Source organism: Ruditapes philippinarum, unplaced genomic scaffold (assembly GCF_026571515.1).
Source record: "Ruditapes philippinarum isolate M1 unplaced genomic scaffold, ASM2657151v2 ctg93_1_1_1_1, whole genome shotgun sequence".
NCBI lineage: Eukaryota > Metazoa > Mollusca > Bivalvia > Venerida > Veneridae > Ruditapes > Ruditapes philippinarum.
The window spans coordinates 238,105-258,941 of NW_026860272.1; the positions used below are offsets into that span (position 1 = coordinate 238,105).

Consider the following 20,837-nt stretch of genomic DNA (forward strand, 5'->3'; position numbering starts at 1 on the left):
ATATTGTCAAAACAAGTAATACCTATGGAAATATTGATACAACACTTGAAATATTATCCCTTCTTTCATACAAGTTTTATTTACATATTCTGTTAGGGTTTAATCTCACCTACACTCGACTGAATTTATTCCTACCGCTAATCGTATTTGCTTTCTTCAATCATATTCCCACTTCCATTTAAAATAGCAGGTATAGCAAAATGTCAGACCGATGTGTCCACCATTGCATTTAATTGGGTCCAAGGTTTAATACATATACAAATAATATACAAATAAAAGATTTTCATTTTCTTTCTTGTTAAAAAATATTATATCTTTATATATAAAAAAGTAAAATGTGGCGCTTTTAATTATTTATATGGGATAATTATGTGAAAGTCCTTATTTTTTTTACAATTTTTTAGTTCGCAGTCTCGAGTGGCGATATTTAAATATACATTCATGATTGACAATCTGCACTTCAGACAGACGTTCTAACGTCGTTCGGGCCACGGTTCGTTTGCAGACACTTAAGATAGATTTTTACAGCTGAATTTTAACATATTATAAATTTCCAAAAAAAGTATTTGTTTGCCAAGTAACCGTTGAGACATTGCATAAATCGTCTTAAGTAAGCAATATATCTGTTTTGAAATTTGTATTCTCTATCGCCATTAGATATATACATTTGTAGATATAACAAGTGGGTGGGGTAATAAGAAAATAACTTTCTAACCTAAACAATTAAGAGCCTCATGGTGCATAAACAATGATGTATAGAAATACATTTGGAATTACGTAAGATAAAAGCCACTGACGTCATTAATCACCAAGTCATAAGGGGTACAATTATGTAAATATATGTGCAAGAGTTACAGACCCTGCCATATATGTGAAGATAATGGACATTTAATGCAAGTTAGAAGCACAGAAACTGTAAAGTGGCTATCAGCTTTTCTAAAGGTTAAATAAGCCGTGTCACGACAAAACCAACATAATGCGTTTGCAACCAGCATGGATCCAGACCAGCCTGCGCATCTGCGCAGTCTGATCAGGATCCATGCTGTTCGCTTACAAACCCTATTACTAGTAGAGAAACTGATAGCGAACAGCATGGATCCTGATCAGTCTGCGCGGATGCGCAGGTTTGTCTGGATCCATGCTGGTCGCAAACGCATTATGTTGAATGAAGGTGGAAAATGAAATTTGCCGTCGATAAAATAGACAAAGAATAAAGAAACCTATGGTGGCTGACTTGTATGGTGTCTGTTTTGGTACATTGCGCGATATCGACAACGCAATCTATATCGTTATCGCCTTGTCGCTAGCGACAACACAAATGGCGCGTTGTCGTCTTGTCGTCCTGTCGCTAACGAAGCACGCCAAAACGGCGCGTTGTCGCTTGGCTTATAAGCCAATCTTTCGATTTGAACCGAGCGACAATGTGACATCGCGAAAACACGCCGCACGACAACGCGCCGTTTGGTGTACATCGTTAGCGACTGGACAACAAGACAAAAGTCTGACAACGTATGCGCCGTTTGGCGCTTTGGCCTGTTTTCGCTAGCGCCAACACGACGCACAAAAGCGTTCCAAATCAGCCACCATAGAAACCCCTTGATACCTCATTACTGGTCTGCTTTGTAAAGTTTATCAAGTTTTTCGAATGGCAAACAATACCATATTGTTTATGTTTTGCTATCTTTTTTTACGAATCATTTCTTATTTAACACTTCTTCGCGCGATAACCATCTAACTTTCACTTAAATATGAACATCATAAAATGGAGGTTTGCCTTTTTCATCAGGGGAACAATTGTTTTCATTTCTTAATGCGCCTTTAACGATCTATATTATCTGCATTTGTAAATTAGAGCTTATCGTAATAAAATTGTGAGTGTAGAACCATTTAAAGCACGAAAACGTGACAAAAAAGAAATGTAACACATTTTAGTTTTCACATTACTTAGTGAAAGTGTTTATGGATAGTAAACCTAGTCTCGTCTGCTACAAATGCTTAGATATCTTATCAAAGCTCCCGCCAATGTGGAAGTTACAAACAACTATGGGGAAATGGTTGTGGTGGCGGTGGTGATGTCGGTAGTTTTCACTCCGGATCACGGCAGTAAGCTACATTGAATTTTAAACCAAAAGCTCTTCAGCAACCGCACGTTCCTGGCATGCTGTCTTTGGCCCTTTTCAAGGAAAAGAAAAGTTTGTAAAATGTCAGAGGGGAGATACAGTGCGAAATTTACCCGTAGAAAAAGGGTTTCCCTATCAAACACAATGAAAGTGAAACCCGCACCATCCGGAAATTTCCCCATTTACAGTACAAAAGGCCCTTTTTGGATGGCAACTTGGCCCCATTTTTGAGAGTTGGGTATGGTAACAAACCCATTTTCACGGTTGTGAAGTGTGAAGCCAAAGCGAAAACCCAGTAATTTGGGCCCAAAATTTACGAAAAATTTCCCAAAAGTTGCGATTGCTGTCAGAGCAGCCTCCATACTGTTGGTTGTTTGATTTAGGTAGTTGTTACTGGAATCCCTTTAACTATGATTTGACTGTTCTAAATTTCAAAGCTGGACCGGTCCATTTTAAATCAAAATATCGTTTATATATCTGACACCAAGAGAAATTTTTTTTTTTTTTTTTTTTTAAACATTAATCATATTCATTATACTCGACGCTCACTGAACGGACTAAGGGGTCGCCTTTAGTTCTAAGCAACAGCTGACGAAATTTTCAAACACCTAGACTCTTAACCGCGGAGGTCACTCACTTGTCAACATGTGTTTTTTGATCATTAACTCATTTTATTTTATAATATGAGCCGCGTGCACGACAAAAACCCAACCATAAATGGCTTTGGCGAAACCAGCTGGATTTCCAGACCAGCTCTGTCCGCATCCGCGCAGTCTGATCAGGATCCATGCTGTTCGCTTAAAAAGCCTATAACAAGTAGAGAAACTGATAGCGAACAGCATGGATCCTGATCAGACTGCGCGGATGCGCAGGCTGGTCTGGATGCATGCTGGTCGCAAACCCATTATGTTGGTTTTGTCGTGACGCGGCTCATATCTTAAGAACTTTTAAAACACGTTCCATGTTGACATTGAGCCGGTGAAAGTCTCTGATTTCAATGGAGAGAATCGTGTGTGTGCTAAGAACGTATTCAAATAATGCATTGTCTATATCGAAGAGGTTCGTAATTGCCAAGCCAAGAGCACTCTAAAGTAATTCAGTTAAAGACATTTTTTTCAACAAAAGATTTCAATTAAAAGATTGATAAAGAAGTAAAGAACGATATTTGACAGATGAGTGTGTTTTACGTGGACATTTTTGAAATCAGAATACCATACTCTCATCATTTAATTGGTCAGAGTCGATCTAGAGAAAGGAACTCAGTAAATATATAAATTCTTGTAAAATTGTAAAAAAAAAAACCACTCGCGAGTCGTAATCCTATGAACAACAGTGCTAACTAGTTCTTTTTCATTTGTTGTTGTTTTGGGTTTTTTTGTTGTTGTTTTTTGCGGGTGTGGAAGGTAAGGTCACGTGGGTAATACAAATGGTATATCGCCGATTACCTGTAAACAGAAGAATGACGGAAATTGCCGATAAAAATGCAATATCTTAGTTTGTCAGATTTATCAGTTAATTGAATGTTATGACAAATTATATTCTGAAGCCGAAGGTGACATTCTACAGAAAAACAAACGAAGTGCCGAAAAGGGTGGACTATCATATTAGTGGTAGCGCGTTCTTTTGAAATATTTAAGGCTCTTAGGCCTAATAAATTAATTGAGAATTTGTAAACATATATACAATGCCCTGACATTTAGATAACAAAAACTACCTATAAAGATAAATTTACAGAAAATTAAATTTATGGTGACCTGACTTTATGAAATGTGACATTCGAATGAAATCGGTATTATGTAGGCCATATGATTTGTATTTCCAACTTTTTTTTAATTGGATGTAAATCGCAACTTTCCGGACATTTCCGTCAAAGTTCGGATAAGGGAGACCCACAAATAAATCTTCATTTTGACATTTTCCTGATTGAAATAACCGGATTGACAATAAAATAAAGATAAGAAATGACAGTATAATGAAGAGATAAAGTGCTACTCGTACATATACTTTTTTAATAAACGCAATATTTTAGATCCAATATCTGGCAGAGTCACACTCACTGATAATGGTCAAAAGAAAGAAAAAAAATCAGAGCTTGAAACGCAACAATTGATAAGCAAAACGGTGCATTTTTGATTAGTCGTATGGAAATCAAACCGGATATAAGAATTTGGCGCCAAGTCATAGGTTCAGGCATGTACTGTTTATACACACATATCCAAAAGCTGCAAGTAAAATTAATAAATAGAGAGTTTTCAAGTTTTTTCTATAAAAACATGTTGTTTTTTTTTTCATTGAGTGGTATGAAAATAGATATTTCATGAGTTGCGGACAATTTTCATGGCCACAATCATGCATTTATAGAAAAAAAAACCTAGAATGTTCTGTTTATTATATACATTTTTCTCTTTTTTGACATTACAATTTGAAAGACTTTCCTCAATTTTTATGGACTGGTAGATTAGAAGAAAGTTTTCCGGCAAGACACTATCGAAAATACGGAAAATCTGTTTCACTGCAGTGAAAAATGAATTTTTACAGTGAAAATACGGAAAATGAAAATACGCATTTTATTTCATCAATATTTCTCAATATTTCGTTTATAAGTATATAATAAACTGGCAGATTTAAGCCGCGGCCATCAGCAGTTGTTTATTAATAAATTTATTCACTCTCGGATGAAAAAGAGATAAACAAAAAGCAAACCCGACTAACGTACGGCGATTTTTATTGAAACGATTTATGGATTCCATATTTCATTTCTGATGTCCTCTGATGTATTAGATTGACGTATTTGGCTTTTATGTTCAATGAATTGAATATATCCGACTAAATACTTAATACTTAATCTCGTCAATTTTGAATTACATGAAATCAAAATTTTTCAATAGAGGTCAATTGATTTCTAAGGTTAATTTAACGACCGGCAAAATCAAATTAACATAAATGTTAAGTGCCACGTACGTTCTTCTTAAAAGCATTTGATGCAAACAATCAATTACCAACCACCCGTTAGCCTAATTTAATCAAAAGATCAAGTAAAGGGGAAAATATTTCAAGTTCAAAAGTTTTTACTTTATGGGGTACACATTTACTAAAAAGATGAAGAGATTTTTTATATAAATAAGAAATAAAGTACATTGTACTTGACAAAATTTAGGAAAGTTTTGGTCCAATACCTTAACTTAAGGCTGCCGGTGACAACATAGTGTAAGGGACTTAGGATGTTTATCAAATAATTTACTTTCAGGACTTTGTAATGAATATATCAGTTGAAAACAAAATATGTTTTATGACAATTTGAACATCAAACTAGCATAATTTTATTGACAAGTGAGGTAATATTGTTCAGTCATTAATGCTTAAAACTTACCTGCCAGGATTCCTGAACTTGCCTAAGCCATTCATATTTGCTGAATTTATTTGTTTAGATAATTTTCTGGTAAATGAAGGAATTAACGCACCAATAATATAGGACATTCTGAGGCTCTAGGACTATATCAAGACACTTTAAGGAGGTTTATATTTCAAGAAATGATTTATTCACTTACTTTGTTTATCCTGGCATCAAAATGGCCGACAAGAGTTGTCTACCTTGATTCAAAACTTTAAATGCTTATATTTTCATAAACATATACAAATACTTACCTTTTTACATGTAAGAACAAAGAATGTAATCCTTAATTACCTAAGACATAAGTTACTTTCCAAATAGTTAGCTGGAATTGCTGTATTTCATAATAATCTTGATGACCAGTATGACCTCTAAGTTTGTCAGGAGGGAAAATTCAAATTCCTGACACTTGGAATCTTTTTGTATCAATTGTTCAGTTTTCTAAGCTATAACCATGATTGTTTTTGGTCCAGATATTAAGTGCATCAAGTTAAGCATGTAATTCAAGTGTTTATTGCATATTTTGTTCTTAGTTAACTTTGTTAATTTACATTTTCTAAATTATTCCTGTCAATATGGCTGCCATTTTAAGAAATTCCTGTCTTTCTTGCCAGACTGCCAGGGCAAATGTACTGTTATGATTGGTCAATTGTGACAGTCCTGGCTATTTCAGAGTCTATATAAGTAGCCATGACAGGCTGTGTTCAGTTTGCATTTTGGCTTTAAATCCTGACAGTCGTGAAAACTGGTGACAAGAGCATTTTGTGGAACTTTTAACTGTTAAATATAGCAAAAGTAGTGCTTTTCAGGGTTGAATAAAGAAATTGTGGAATTAAACTTTTTATCAATAAAAGTTGTTATTTGAACAGTTTTTGACTTACAATAGTCTATCACACACACCACGATTTGACGTCACATCTGTGACGTCTGATCATGGTCTGCACTGTTCATTATTTATTCAGAACATAATTATGTTGAAGTTTTCCATCAAAATCAATGGTTTTGTCGGACAGGTCCATCTGAGATTCATGAAAAAATGAATTTAGAAAATGCCCAACTATATTATAGTAAGGGTAAATGATTAAAAGTATCAAATTCGTGATTTTATTTCATACATTTTATTTTTGCATCTTTCTTTAAGCAATTTTTTTATTAAAATACGCTTTGTATGTAATATTCTGTTGTTCATAAAAAATATCAAATGGCTAATATTGAACGGTGAATCTCAAATTTCAAATCACAAATGATCAGTCTCAGTCTCATATGTCTAATCTCGAATGGTCATTTTATCGGAAAGTCAATCTCGAATTATCATTCTTAAATAATCACTCTCAAATGGACTACATGTATCTTATATGGCCACTCTCGAATGATTCATTCTCGAATTGTCTAACTAAATACATGTATCAGTCACTTTGAAGTCGTCATTCTGAAGTGGTCCGTCTTAAAAAGTCGTTTAACCTTCACATGTGCAACTTTCTGAATGAGATCATAAACAAAGTCAAGTCATTGTCCAGTTAAATTTAACATGGTCATTAAAATATCGATCAAAATACATGTGATTTAAAGCTTATTTAAACTAAACCTGACTAAATACATGATTTTTAATCAATATAATTATCACTATTCATGATGTTTTGTGAGACACGAACGACAACTCTGCTTGATCAAGTTAGACTTTTCATTGGACAATTTTATTAATTCAATGATATATCATTTATATTGACTTCAGGTATTTTAAACAGTACTTTCTGTACAAATGAAGACAAAATTTAGTACCAGCTAGCGAAGCAACTCGAACAACATGCAGAAAAGTCAGCATAGCTCCAGAAGTTGCATGCTTATTATCATGAACATTTTGAAAATTATAAAAAGTAAAATATTGTGAAGTGAACGAATAGAGTTATTAATTAAAGATGTACTATGCTCATCTTTTAGTAAAATATTTCTATTGCTGAAATCTATTAAAATCAAGAAAAATCTTACTTTATATGCCTAATTTGAATAAGGAAATATACAAACTTTATACTACTACGGGCCAAGTTCTTAAAAAATCAAAGCACAGAAGGCGCTGAATTTGTTTGGGTCTCAGAATGTCAGAAAGGTGAATATTGTGAGATTATAAACCAATTTGTTTGTATAGTGTCACCAATGCTGTTCCCAGTGTTATAACTATAGTAAATTGGCTATAAGACTAATTGCAACACTGATATTCAATTCAATGTTTATTTGGCATAAAAAAAAATAAAAAAAAGAACATGAGATCAGTTGCCTTAAGTGGGATGTGAACTCCAGACCTTTCGCTTCCAACGCGAGCGTGTAAATCCCTCGACCACGGGGAAATTATAAGATAGCAGTCTGAAGAAAACCATATGATTCTAAATTAGAGTTTGTAACCCTTAATAATTTCGATATATTTTGTTCAAGGTAAACCTGTTGTTTAACACTGATGTAAATAATCATGGAGCTCAATATTAGCATGTATATCTATAAGAATAACACAATATTAGAAATCTTCGACCAATCGGGAACTATATTTTCTTTACGAACATTTAAGCGCCTGTCATTTGACAATCTTTACGCAGTGATCTCCCCTTAATTTTTCGGCGTTAGTGTACATATAAAGGGAAGAAACCGCTCACTACGTTCGGCATTTGCAAATAAGAGCATCAGGGTCTGAAATATCGCTACCATTATTTGTTTGGTCTGACGACCAAAACAAATAAAAACAGCAGTTTTTTTAATGACACTTTGTATTCATACTGTATTTACCTATAATGTATGGAGTTTAAAACTCCAAATATATACTCTGTGATACACCTTAGTTGACATTATATGTGTATATATACTAGTGTAAATATACTAGAAATATGATAATTGTAGACATTAAACAAAGGGAGGTAATACAAAATAAGTGCCCCAAAAACATCACGGATAAGTTACCTTACTTTGACAATTACTTTATAATAGGTCTTGCTCATCAACATAGACCGGCTCGGACTGTTTTTGATCAAACAGCGCCAAATTCGACAATTTTTGGATCAAGCAAAGGACTTTATTGAATCTACAAACAAGAAATTTAGATATGTATACATGTAAAAACTATAACTTATTAATTCACAACATATTTTACGTTTTTAAGTTATTTTTTAATTTATTAATTAATTAATTTATTTTTTTTTGCAAGTCACAATTTGAAAGTCGAAAGTGTCCAACACAACATAACTCTATCAATGTAAAGATTAGAAAGACGATGCAACAAAACTTAAAGCAGCACGCCTCCAGGTTCACGCTAATTTTCATGAACATTTTAAAAGTGTATTTGAATGTATAATATTGTGAAATCATCCAAAGGAAACAATTTACACATTATCAAAGACACTTATAATCCACGTAAATTACCAAAAGAAATGGTCAAAATATGCATTCATAGATCTTACTGCGTTAGTAACGCGGTAGAAATGTAGTTGTAACTACTGAAAAATCAGTCATTAACCACACAAAACATGTAAATTATTACTTGAATATTGAATCATTTTACTTTTCCTAAAACATAGTATATATTTCTCAAGTTTGATCTTATTGAAATATTTTGACTCATCCGGAGGCATGCAGCTTTAACGGGTTAAAAGCTAGTCACAAAGATTATAGGCAAGTGCATCAACACAATCACAGCGAATTAAAGGTTGTTAGGTGTAATGCCTCTACACTACAATACTAAATTGCTTATTCCGTGCATCAAAACGGACTATGTGTAAAAGCATACTTGTCAACACAACGTATATATAGTATATATAGTACAAATATATAGTACATTGCCTGTGACTTGTAAAAGAGGACGTTCAAATGTTCCCCAACACATGACGCGTGTTTTGATAAAAGTGCAACACAACAAAGCTTATATCGACACTTCAAAACTATGAACTACATGTATAAAGGGTCAAGGTACTGCAACACGACATAGTTTAAATAGTGCATCAACACGGTGTGAAAGTCAAGACAATTCAAACACATCTACGTTTACATAATGTGCAAAACATACTAAAATTCAAAGGCACGGGTTATCTGGTCTATCAAAAAACTGATGTGAAAAATGGTTTCAATGCACTTTCGCACGTGCACACACAACATTCTGTATAGTATAATAATAATGTATTTGCAATTTAAAATAGAAAAGGTCTAAAGTGCTCCGTGGAACTGTAAGGAACTATTCAACAAGATAAATCTTGTATGGTGCGTTTAGTAAATCGAAGCGTAAGGCAGTCCAACATAAAAGAAATATTTAAGAAAGTTTGGAGCTCAACAAGTACGTATAATTAATAATGGAATCCCAGACTAGACATGTATATTCTCGTTCAGAGCACAAAAGAACTTACATGCTAATTAGGTACAATAAATATTGGTGTACTTTATTTCAGCCACGAACAGGAAACCGAGTAGAACCATCAACGTTCAGTGGGCTAGCTGGATAGCTTCCTCACATGAAAGAATACAGAGTACCTGGCGGGAATTCGAAATGGTGAGGGGCAAGTGGTTTGACGTCAACGACCTTAACCACTCGGTATCAGACGCCTCTGTTTCAGTGTATATAATGCCTACATAGAAAAAAAAACAAACACTGGGGGTAATATGATAAATAATGCATTTATTCATTTATAAAACTGTTTCATATAAAATATATATACCTCACAAAAACAGGTTGGAAGTGTGGGGTGTTCAAATACTGTGTAATAACAACAATTTTTTTGTTATCATTTTCTTGAAAATGCTTGGGGTTAGTAATGCTTTCTGTAATGCATAATTGATACCATCAAAACTTACACCAAACAATAACTACTATTACAATAATTACAGTGTCTACTAATTTGAAAATAAGACATAATGTAATAATCAATTCTATTCTGTTCTGTTCTATAACAATAAATACACATACAGTACTTAATTAATATAAAATTATGGTTAAAAGGCAGTATTATTGTGTAAAAGAAAAGTATGGTAAAAAGATTTATTGAAACTATTTTGCATTAAATAAAATACATTATTAATTATAACAATATATATAAAATTTGACTTGGAATAACTGCTACTGTTTCCAATTTAGGGCTACTGAAGAAATGATTACCTGCATAGTTAATGTTTTACTTAAGCGTGGAAGCTTATTCAAATTCTACCATTGGGAGATTTCTTCAAGTTTATGTTTCTTAAACTATAAATGGACTGTTCCAAATGTAAAGGGAGACAAGTCCATTTATTGAATTCAGGTGTATAACAGAGAAAGTGCATGATAAAATTGGTTTGGTAATTCATATCTAATTTTATAAAAATATCAAATTCATTTTTGATTTAAAATTATGTCAATTTTACGACATCGTTTTTAATGTCATTTTTACACAACAATCATGTCATAGGGGGAAAAATCTCATTTTAGTTAAAATACATTACAATCTCTTTGATAAAAAACACACACATAACATTGCAAAATTATCTCAACTAAATTCAACAACAACAATATCTAATTCATTAATATATAGCTTAACAAAGTAACACAGTTTTAGCTTTTTTTTCAATGGAATAAGTGTAATGCTGTCATTTATACATGTATATAATTTCTTTATTTGAGGTATAATACAAAATTGGTGGTCTCTAATGCTAAATTATTAATATTCATCCCAATCTTCAACAATGTGACAAACAACTTAATATCTTCTTGAAATCATTGTCAAAAACGCCTTAAATTTGCAATAAAAAATAAAATTTCTACCACATGACACTTACATATACATTACAAAAAATCATTAATGAGTAAAATCATTCCTGAAGAAAAAAGGTTTAGTTGAAAAAAATTTTTTGTTGAAACAGCATATGAACAAATTTAAACCTTTTTAACATATCTTAACAGGGGTAGAAGATTACATAAATTCTGTCAATAAGATGCCTAATGGCCACCATTCTTTTTTAAATTGGCATAATCACAAGAAATTTATGTAAAAAATATATAGGATTAAGATTTATGTTTCAAAATCTTCAATTAAATTGATTCAAAAGCAAGACTTGATATAATGTATATAATTCACAATTTCAATTTTTTGCTTTAGTTCCAGACAAAAAGTTTTTTACTAAAAATCTTCGGAAAACAATGTTAAAAGTTAATATTATGAAGTGCCCGTTGTTGTGGACGCGGTTCCTGATGAGGGGAACGTGACGGGGTAAACTTCATCTCCGGGAACACCCATTACAATCTGCCAATGATTTTGCTCCATATCAGCTCGGTGCGAATCTAAGTATGTGTGAGACGAGATTTCGTACTCTCGGGTGCCGAACGATGTGCGAATACAGAATTCTTCCTCAACGCTCAAATTCTGGCCGGTTTTCACATGGTGGAATATGATCTTACAGTTGGCCTGTAAAATAAAATGAAAGATAATTCAAGTTCATTTGTATTTTAAGTGAAGTTTCAGCAGTGAGTATGAAAGAAGTCCTTTTTTTATTCCCATATCAATATACTTACATACAGACACCCTTATATGGGATAAATTTTTCACACAAAATCATTAACAATGATACAGATAAAACTTTGAAGAATAATACATGAGCACCCTTTAATAAATATTGTCATTATAAATGAACAATCTCGTTCAGTTACATCTCGCCAATATTTTTTCAATATCTCATTGAAAAGCATAAGATAACTTAAAATGTGTTTATAGGATACCGATGCCCCTACATTAGTAATTTACACTATTTTGTCAGCCTATAGATCGAAATACACAGACGGGACAGAGGCAGATCTAATCTGTATGCCCCACCCACCCCCAATGTGGAGGCATGATCATACTTGTACACAATTCTGATCATTTTCCTTTCATTAAACATTAAATCTGCAGATGCAAATGAATTTACCATACCCATGTGACCAGTGTGGACCAAAAACAAGCCGGCACATCTGTGCCATCTGATCATGGTCTGCACTGTTTTCTATTAAGTCAGTATATACTTATATTTTAAAATTTTCCCTAAAAATGATAAATGGTTTTGTCCAGATTAAAAGATGGGCAAGTCCATGTAAAACATTTAGGGTGGTAAATGTTAAAATAGTTACTTACAGGTACTGGAATACCCTCATACTCCATTCTTAATTTAGGTTTAATATGTAGAATTTTCCATTCCGTTAAAAATGATGGTTCGCAGACTAACGACACTTCCTGGTGACGAGACTTGTTTGGAGATTTGTGTAGCGATACTCGATCACTGTGTAGATATAGCTATAATAGATTATATAATAATGTACATGATTGTTAATATACTAGTAATGAATGTTCATTTTAAACTCTATGATAATTTACATGTAGCTTGCATTCTGAAGCATGAAGCATAAAAATAAAAAAGGTCACTTAAAATGCCTGAAAACTATCAAATACTATACTATTTTGTGTATCTTTTGCCCAACAAGAGTAATTTAACCATGGTCAAATAATTCAAACATGTAAACCAAGTTTTAATTCAAACATGTAAACCAAGTTTAAAATGAACATCTTTGATAGTTTTTTTGAAAGTTGACTGTAACATATTATCTATTAAAGGTAAAACTTAACAAAGTGACCTTGACCTTTGACCTCAAATTGGTGTGACAGTTAGAACTGGTCATCATCATATGAAGTTATGATACTATTTTGTATATCTTTTGCAAAACAAGAGTAATTCCAAATTAATTCAAAATAAAAGTACTGTAATTAATATTTTATTTAGGTTTGATATTATAAAGTGGCAAAAACTTACATTTCCACCTTCATCGTCCATTGTACAAAGATAAAACACCTGTCCATATCGGAGTGGTTCACCATCTGGGATTCCATCAGGACTGTAAGATAAATAAAACATTTTACAACATATTTAAAGGCCAATCAAGCCCCAAGAATTTTCATCATTTTTATTTCTCAAAAGTAGATGGGAATAGGGTTAAAATACCCTAATTACAAAAGAAACTGTGCTAAGTAGAAACATTACATTAAGCAAAATTTGAACAAATTTTTTTTTGAATATATTGTTTTATACTTATAATTATGAATTTATTTATCAAATATTCTTAATTTATACCTTTTTATAACAAATGTGCTTCTTAAGTTTGCTGCCACTTCTCTGCACCCAGTGACACTGCATGGACCTTCGAATTTATTAGAGTAAAGAATTTTGTTGATTTGTGGAACAACAGCTAAGTTGCATTCATTTCTAGGATCTTTGTGTGCAAAGTATTGTGTACGATCGAGAGCAGCAGGGCATCTGATGTTTACTTTATCTCCAAAATGAACCAAACCATCTCGGGAAATACTTAGATCAATCTGAAAAAGATACAAGTTTACAATGGCAACTTTGAGAAAAAACTTACCCCTTATTCTGCTTTATTTGCATTATGGACTTGCCTTGCATTGAATTTGGAAGAGTCATTTGTAAAATACAGGTTTTTCAATATCAAAATACTTTTATTGAGCTGCTGAAGGTATAGAATCAGGTCCGACTGCAAGGCGAGGCACGCAAACTTGACTCTATATTAAGAATGGAGAAGTCATTATCTTGGCTAACATTCATTGTTTTACATCATTCAAATTTAACCTGCTGGAGCCGAAAATGTTAAGCCTTTGCCATATGACCAAGCCAGTTTGCAGTGAACTACATGCCAATGTAGGCTCTATACACTGTTGGCCAGCTAACTAGATTTTCATCTTATTATCCCCAAAATTGATAATGGACTCTACCAAGTCCATTTAAGAAATTGAGCACATTAAAGGGACTCCATTGAGGTTTAAAAGCCTAAAAACATAACATTTGAATTTCTTACATCAAGAGCTGGGGCACTTTAAACAGAAAAAATATGCAAAGATAGTTAAGAAATATACTTTGAAATAAATTGGAAATCATATTTTTATTCTTTTCTTAGTCAGATTTTAGTGAAAAGCATTTAAACGCTTTTCATTTTGGGTCATTTTTTACAATTTGAATTATTATTCTGGAAAAACGAAGTGCGGAAATGATCTGAAATTTTGCACAAAGATTAGAGGTCTAAACCTACATTAAATGGTACATTTATCTAGAAAAAATATTTTCAGTCCCATCATGTCGAAAAAACCTCAGTGGAGTCCCTTTAAGGCTTCATATACAATGTCAATATGCATCAACAGAACTTGCTCATGATGGTATTAAATTTTCCGATGTTTCAATGAGATATATGTCATATATTCACACCGAAAGGTAAAGAAGTAACTTACAAAAAGAAATCAATTATTCAGTAAAAGAAAGATCTTTTAAAATATCTTCTTATTGTTGTCAATTAAGAGACAGCAATAAATGTGATATGGAATAAAGCTTACAACAACATCATTTGCAATATTTAGAAATTTTTTAGTACTGTAATGAAATCAATTTTATTCAAACGAATCTGGTATTTAACATTTTTGTCAAAGCAGTTACATTTAATTCTTTTAAGTCACATAAGTTCTAACCTTTTTAAAAATTGTTTGTTCAAGTTTTGTTCTCTTCTGATATAATAGTTCCCCACTTTCCCTTTTCTGCAAAAAGTCTTTGAGTGTGTCCTGAAAATTGTAATCATAAGAATTAACATGCATGATTTTTACAACACATTTTATGTGTAAATGAGATGAAGTGCTAGCACTGCATGATATTATACACATCAAAGCAATTAATTCATTTATAATAATATATGTCCAAATTCTGGTATTTTAGATAGGTTCTCATTGTATCATAATCAACTGCTTTCCTATCCACAGATGATATTATTGTAAAACCCTTATTCAGGTATCATATGGTAATTTTTCTGTTCATGGGTACAATGGCCAGAAGCCCCTGCCACTGTGTTAACAAGGTAAAGTTTTGACAAAACACAGTCATGTGAAAGTAATTTTAATTTTTTTTTAAACTACTACTCTTTGTCCAACCATCTGTTGCATGACAGCTCATTTTCTTATGAATTGCCGGTTTTCTAGAAAAAATGACAATGACTGAGTCCGAACAGGTCCTGTGCTGAAACTAGACCACTGATAGTAGATCTATCTAAATAAATTTTACGAGATCAATTATCATGCTCTTGAATTAACTGAACCGGCTTTTTGTGCGCATTAATTGATCCAATTCATTTTTTAAAAAAAGATAGCTTAATTCTACTGTTCTAGTCACACTATGACACATTAGTGTTATACATATGACGTTGCTTTGAGATATTTCCACTTCTTGGCAACAAAACATAAACTATAACAAGCCCGTACAGTCTGATTTATTGGACTATATAATACATATAATATTATATGGGAAAAACAACACTTGAAGTTGAACAAAGTTCATCAGAAAGAAACGAAAACATTTTCATTGAATCAAGATAAATATGTTTGAAAATAAAAATTGACCTCTTCCAATTGTATATCTTCATTCCAGTTTCCAACTCTAACAGACGGATTGTATGTTCTGACACTCATCTTGGATTTAAAGGTAAATAAACGTTCCAAGGAAATGAAGTGACTTGAAAGTTGTTTACCCTGACAACACTGTTGGTTAGGAACGCAGCGAATGAAATTTACACTGTGAAAAACCTGTACCATACCATCGATGTTAATACTCCCCGACAAAATAAGTTGATACTTTGATTTAATACATTTTAACTTAAACTAAATTTTGTTTAAAAGAAAATAAATGAGCATTAAATTGTTTAATTTGAAAACAAACCTACATCATGTTTCCATAACAAAATTGTTTAATTACATTTACAGTGAAGTTGATTACAATATTTGTTATATACATATGCACGTGTATAATCAGAGACATATAAATACATATTCATGTATTTTAACGTCTCTGGTATAGTAATATACAATTTTATGAAATTTTCTTCCTTTTGGTGAAAAAAATATATATGTTTCAGCAAATTATCAACGTAAAGGCCATTTATATTATACTTATTAATCTGTTTCTGAATAACTAAAGAAACATTTAAACTTATTTTTAGAGAAAGTGGAATAACCTTTTTTGATAATACATAAATGATCGATTTTTTTAAAATTATAAGTTACATAGAATTTCATAAATATTTAATTACTAATAACACAACAACATACAACAGCTACATCATTACTTCTTGACAAAATAAAGGAAAATACATAGGCCTAAAGAACTTTCAAAACAGAAAAAATGAAAATGTTGCAGGCTTAATTGGTTTGACTGAGCCTGTTCGGAAGATGCAAACTACCGTCCATGACTCCATATGCTCCCGACTGAAGCAGAATTAATCATTTAATATGAAATTGGCTATGGTAACATATGACTTTTAAAGAACCATTTGCGGTTATGTTTATATGACGATTATCATTGAATGTTCAATGAGACACGTTAATTTGTTTATTTTAGTGCCATTCTATGAAAAACGGTGTATGGTCCTGAGGTCCTCAACCAAAAGAATAAGTGCGCCCTGCACGAGAAAACAGTGTACCAAACTAAATAAAATGATATTTTGAATGTTGTTCCGAGGTTATCAAACGACCTTCTATTAAAAAAAATACATGTATTTCTTCTATTTTGCCAACAATACTCGATAATGTCGACTAAACAATTATACAAAATATTAAAAGATAGAAATTCAAGTTCTGTTGGAGACGTACATTGTTGACTAGTTTGTCCAACCTATTGTTTAATCATTTTACATGTAATCAAACATAGTATATCAGATGAATTACATGACATACCTTATATCTTAACAACATGCGTTGCTGGTACTTAAAAAGGAATAAGATTCATCTGTCTTTTCAACAATTGGTTGCATTTTGATATCCTAGTGATAGGTACATTTTTCAGTTTATTTAGAGTGCAAACAAAACACTTACAACTTATATTTCCTTCTCAAGCATTCAAGACAAGACTCAACATCACTCCCACTTCTTAAATCCAAAAACAATGCCCAACATCTAAATATATGAGTCGATGTCAGAAAAAAATGTTTGGTCAATCTTAAGTCCTTAAGTCCTCACAAGTGGAGTGGCCTAATAAGGTAAATTAGAGAAAACAAGTCCTCAAAGAACGCCACAACGGCAAAATTAAAAATGTTTCAGGTTCGATTGATTAAGTCTGTCCGTTGACGGCAGTGGTCATTACAGGATACTGTACACGTCCACAAGCACTAAAGTCAATTACCCGTAAAACTCTGGAATCAGATCTATCGCATATTCTTGGGATCCTCTTCCAGAAATAGATAGATGAGGGAAATATACTACGTTAACTGACATGTAAAATTAATGTACATGCAGCCCCAATTCTAAGGCGGATGACCCCACTGTGGTACAGATCAAACCCAGCTAACTACTGGCCAACTTCTGCTTACACGTGTAAAAACTGTAAATCTATACATCTGTAAAACTCTAGAACACATTGTCGCCTCATTAATCACAAAGATTTAGACATTTTATCTCCAACACATAGATTCCGAAAAAAATATGACTGTGTAAATCAACTTAGGATGCTAGAAAACGACCTTCTCGTATTAGATTATAAAGAAGACAGCCAGCACGACCTAATTGTTGTGCTTGTGGTATTGTTTAGTTATTTCTATTCAGCATCTTTCTTGTTGGGTGGTTCCAGTATTCCTTACTTGAATACTGTTGAATCACCCTTAGGATATGTGGCCTGCTTTTTAACTTTGTCTTTTGACGTCTTATCTGTGATATGCAGGCTTCATGACGTCTGATCCCCTTTCAAAATTCCATTTTGTTTAGTTCCGCCCATTGTTTTCTCGTTTAGGGCACAACCTTTTTATTACTTGGGGACCATACGCCGCTTTTCATGGAATGGCACTATGTGTCACATTGAAGACCGCCGTATGAACACATCTGCGGATGTTTCTAAATTCAAAATTTTACCATTTCATGTTTAAATGTTGTATTCTGCTTAAGCCGGTGCTAGGGGGCGTGGACGGTAGTTTGCACTTTACAGTACCGTCCATGAACAGGCTCAATCAAACCGAGCCTGCAACATTTTCAATTTTGCCGTGCTGGACTTCCTTTAGGGATTCTTATTTCTCTCTATTTTAGTAGTTTTCGATAAGGTGATTCATAAAAAACTTGTACTGAAATTTTTAAAATGCAAATAAAGCATTTATTTATATATAAAGAGGTCACAAATTTATAAGAGTTTGAAAATAAGAGTTTGTTTTCACTTTTTTGTGTGTTATTCTTGTTTGGCATAGCTATCTACAATGTATCAATTCATATACATCTTGCCTTTGTTTTGCATATTTTATGACAAGCCATACAAGTTCATATTATATTGAAATAAATCCATCTTTACATGTAAATTACTAAAATGGGTTAAAACTTTTAAATAACAGGACATGGTACATGATTTCTACATCTACACCATACTGCTTAACAATCAATTCTGATTATGACTAGCAGGCGCGTTGTCAGGGAACTGTTAATAAAAGACACTATTTATATGCAAATTTAAAAAGTTAAAAGAATAAAAGTTCTCCAAGACTATTAATTTAAAAGACATAGTGTGCGATTTAGAATTTATAGAATGGGTCAAGCCTCTCAGTAAAGATGTTTAAACTGGGGCTAGACTGAACAGTTAGAGGAAGGCTATTCCAAAGACGTATGCTCCTAGGAAAGAAAGAATTTTTATGATATTGTGTCCTCGAGTAGGGTATCAGGTAGTTCAGATTTCTTGTTTGAGTAAGGTGTTGGTGGTCAACAAAAACAATGTTGTTTTGGATTTTATACAAGTAGGTTACAGCACTGATGTTTCGACGCTGTTCAAGGGTTTGCCAGTTAAGATCATTTATCATTTTTGAAACACTAATTGTATAGTCATAGTCATTAAAAATATATCTAGCAGCTGATCTTTGGACTTACTCTATCTTATAAGTTAAGTACTTCTGCCAAACTATGGAGCAATATTCAACCTGAGGTCTAGCATAGGTCTTATATGCAGTTTCCTTTATATTTTTATTTGGGGTTTTAACATTTCTTCTAATGAATCTAAGGGAGTTATTTGCTTTAGATGTAATATTGTTTATATGTTTGGTCCATGAAAGGTCTTGACTAATAGTGACTCCTATGTATTTTGCTTCTTGAGTTGAGTTTAGTTTGATGTTATGAAGGGTATAAGGAAATATTACAGGGTTTCTTTTACTTGTTATCCTGAGAACTTCACATTTGAACTCCATGGACCAGTCTTTTTCCCATGTTTCTAAAGCAAGAAGGTCATCTTGGAGGGTTTGGGCATCTTGTTTAGATCTGATGGTTAGGTAGACAACAGTATCATCTGCAAAGAGTCTAACTTTACCTTTGACACTATCCGGGAGGTCGTTTATGTAAGAAAGGAAAAGGCAGGGACCTATAGTACCGAGCCTTGGGGACACCTGAGAGGATTGGTAGAATTCCTGATTTTTGACCTTCAACTACAACTTGCTGGGGGCGTGACTTAAGGAAAGAATGGACCCAATTTGTAACCTCATAACTTATACCCAATCTTTCTAATTTACGCACAAGTTTGTGATGGTCCACCTTATCAAATGCCTTACTGAAATCCATGACTATGACATCAGTTTGTTGGCCACTTTCAAGATTGTCATGAATTTCCTGGGAGAAACTTACTAGCTAGGACTCACAACTCCGTTTTGACCTGAAGCCATGTTGATAGGGGCTAAGGACGTTGTGCTTATCTTAAAAGGACGTAATATTGGACACTTAGATGTGCTCATACAATTTGGACGCTATACATTTGAGGGAGATTGGTCTATAATTGCTGGGTTTGCATTTTGGGCTTTTTTTGTAAACTGGGGCAATTATCGCATGCTTCCAGTCTTCTGGGACAATACCTGTTTTAAGTGAGATCTGGAAGATGTGGGTCAGTATGGGAGTAACTGGTATCTTGATGGAGCTCTTTTAGTAACCTAGGGGATATTTGGTCAGGACCAGAAGCTTTATTTCGGTTTAGGCCTTTTAAATGTTTCTTCACACCATCTTCCGATATCGATACTGGGTGGTGTTTTGAAATAAGCTTCTGTTTAGCTTCTGTTTGCAAGCCTGGGATAAGCTAAGGGGCTGAGGCCAAGAGAAGAGAGACTCAAACTGGGAGTTAAGGATATTTGCTTTTGCAATTGGATCAGTAAATGTTTGACCTTCTGATTTGAGGGGTGCCAAACCACAGCTTTCAGTTTTGATACTTTTAACATATTGGTCGAATTTTTTTATTTTTCACATGATTTTATCAGAGACATATAGTTCTATAACATGATATTATATTGATAATATCTATATCCCTTATTTTATTAA

General features: G+C 33.0%; 1 protein-coding gene across 1 annotated transcript; it reads right to left on the reverse strand.

Moving 5' to 3' along the window:
* Positions 1–10,136: 10,136 nt before the first annotated feature.
* Positions 10,137–16,082, reverse strand: LOC132759469 (cilia- and flagella-associated protein 161-like). Its single transcript, XM_060751237.1, has 6 exons — positions 15,924–16,082; positions 15,006–15,095; positions 13,606–13,847; positions 13,288–13,369; positions 12,615–12,773; positions 10,137–11,912 (listed from the first exon to the last, which is right to left on the reverse strand). The coding sequence occupies exons 1-6, from the start codon at positions 15,990–15,992 to the stop codon at positions 11,664–11,666; spliced, it is 891 nt and encodes a 296-aa protein (XP_060607220.1). The 5' UTR covers positions 15,993–16,082; the 3' UTR covers positions 10,137–11,663.
* Between the last annotated feature and the right edge of the window lie 4,755 nt (positions 16,083–20,837).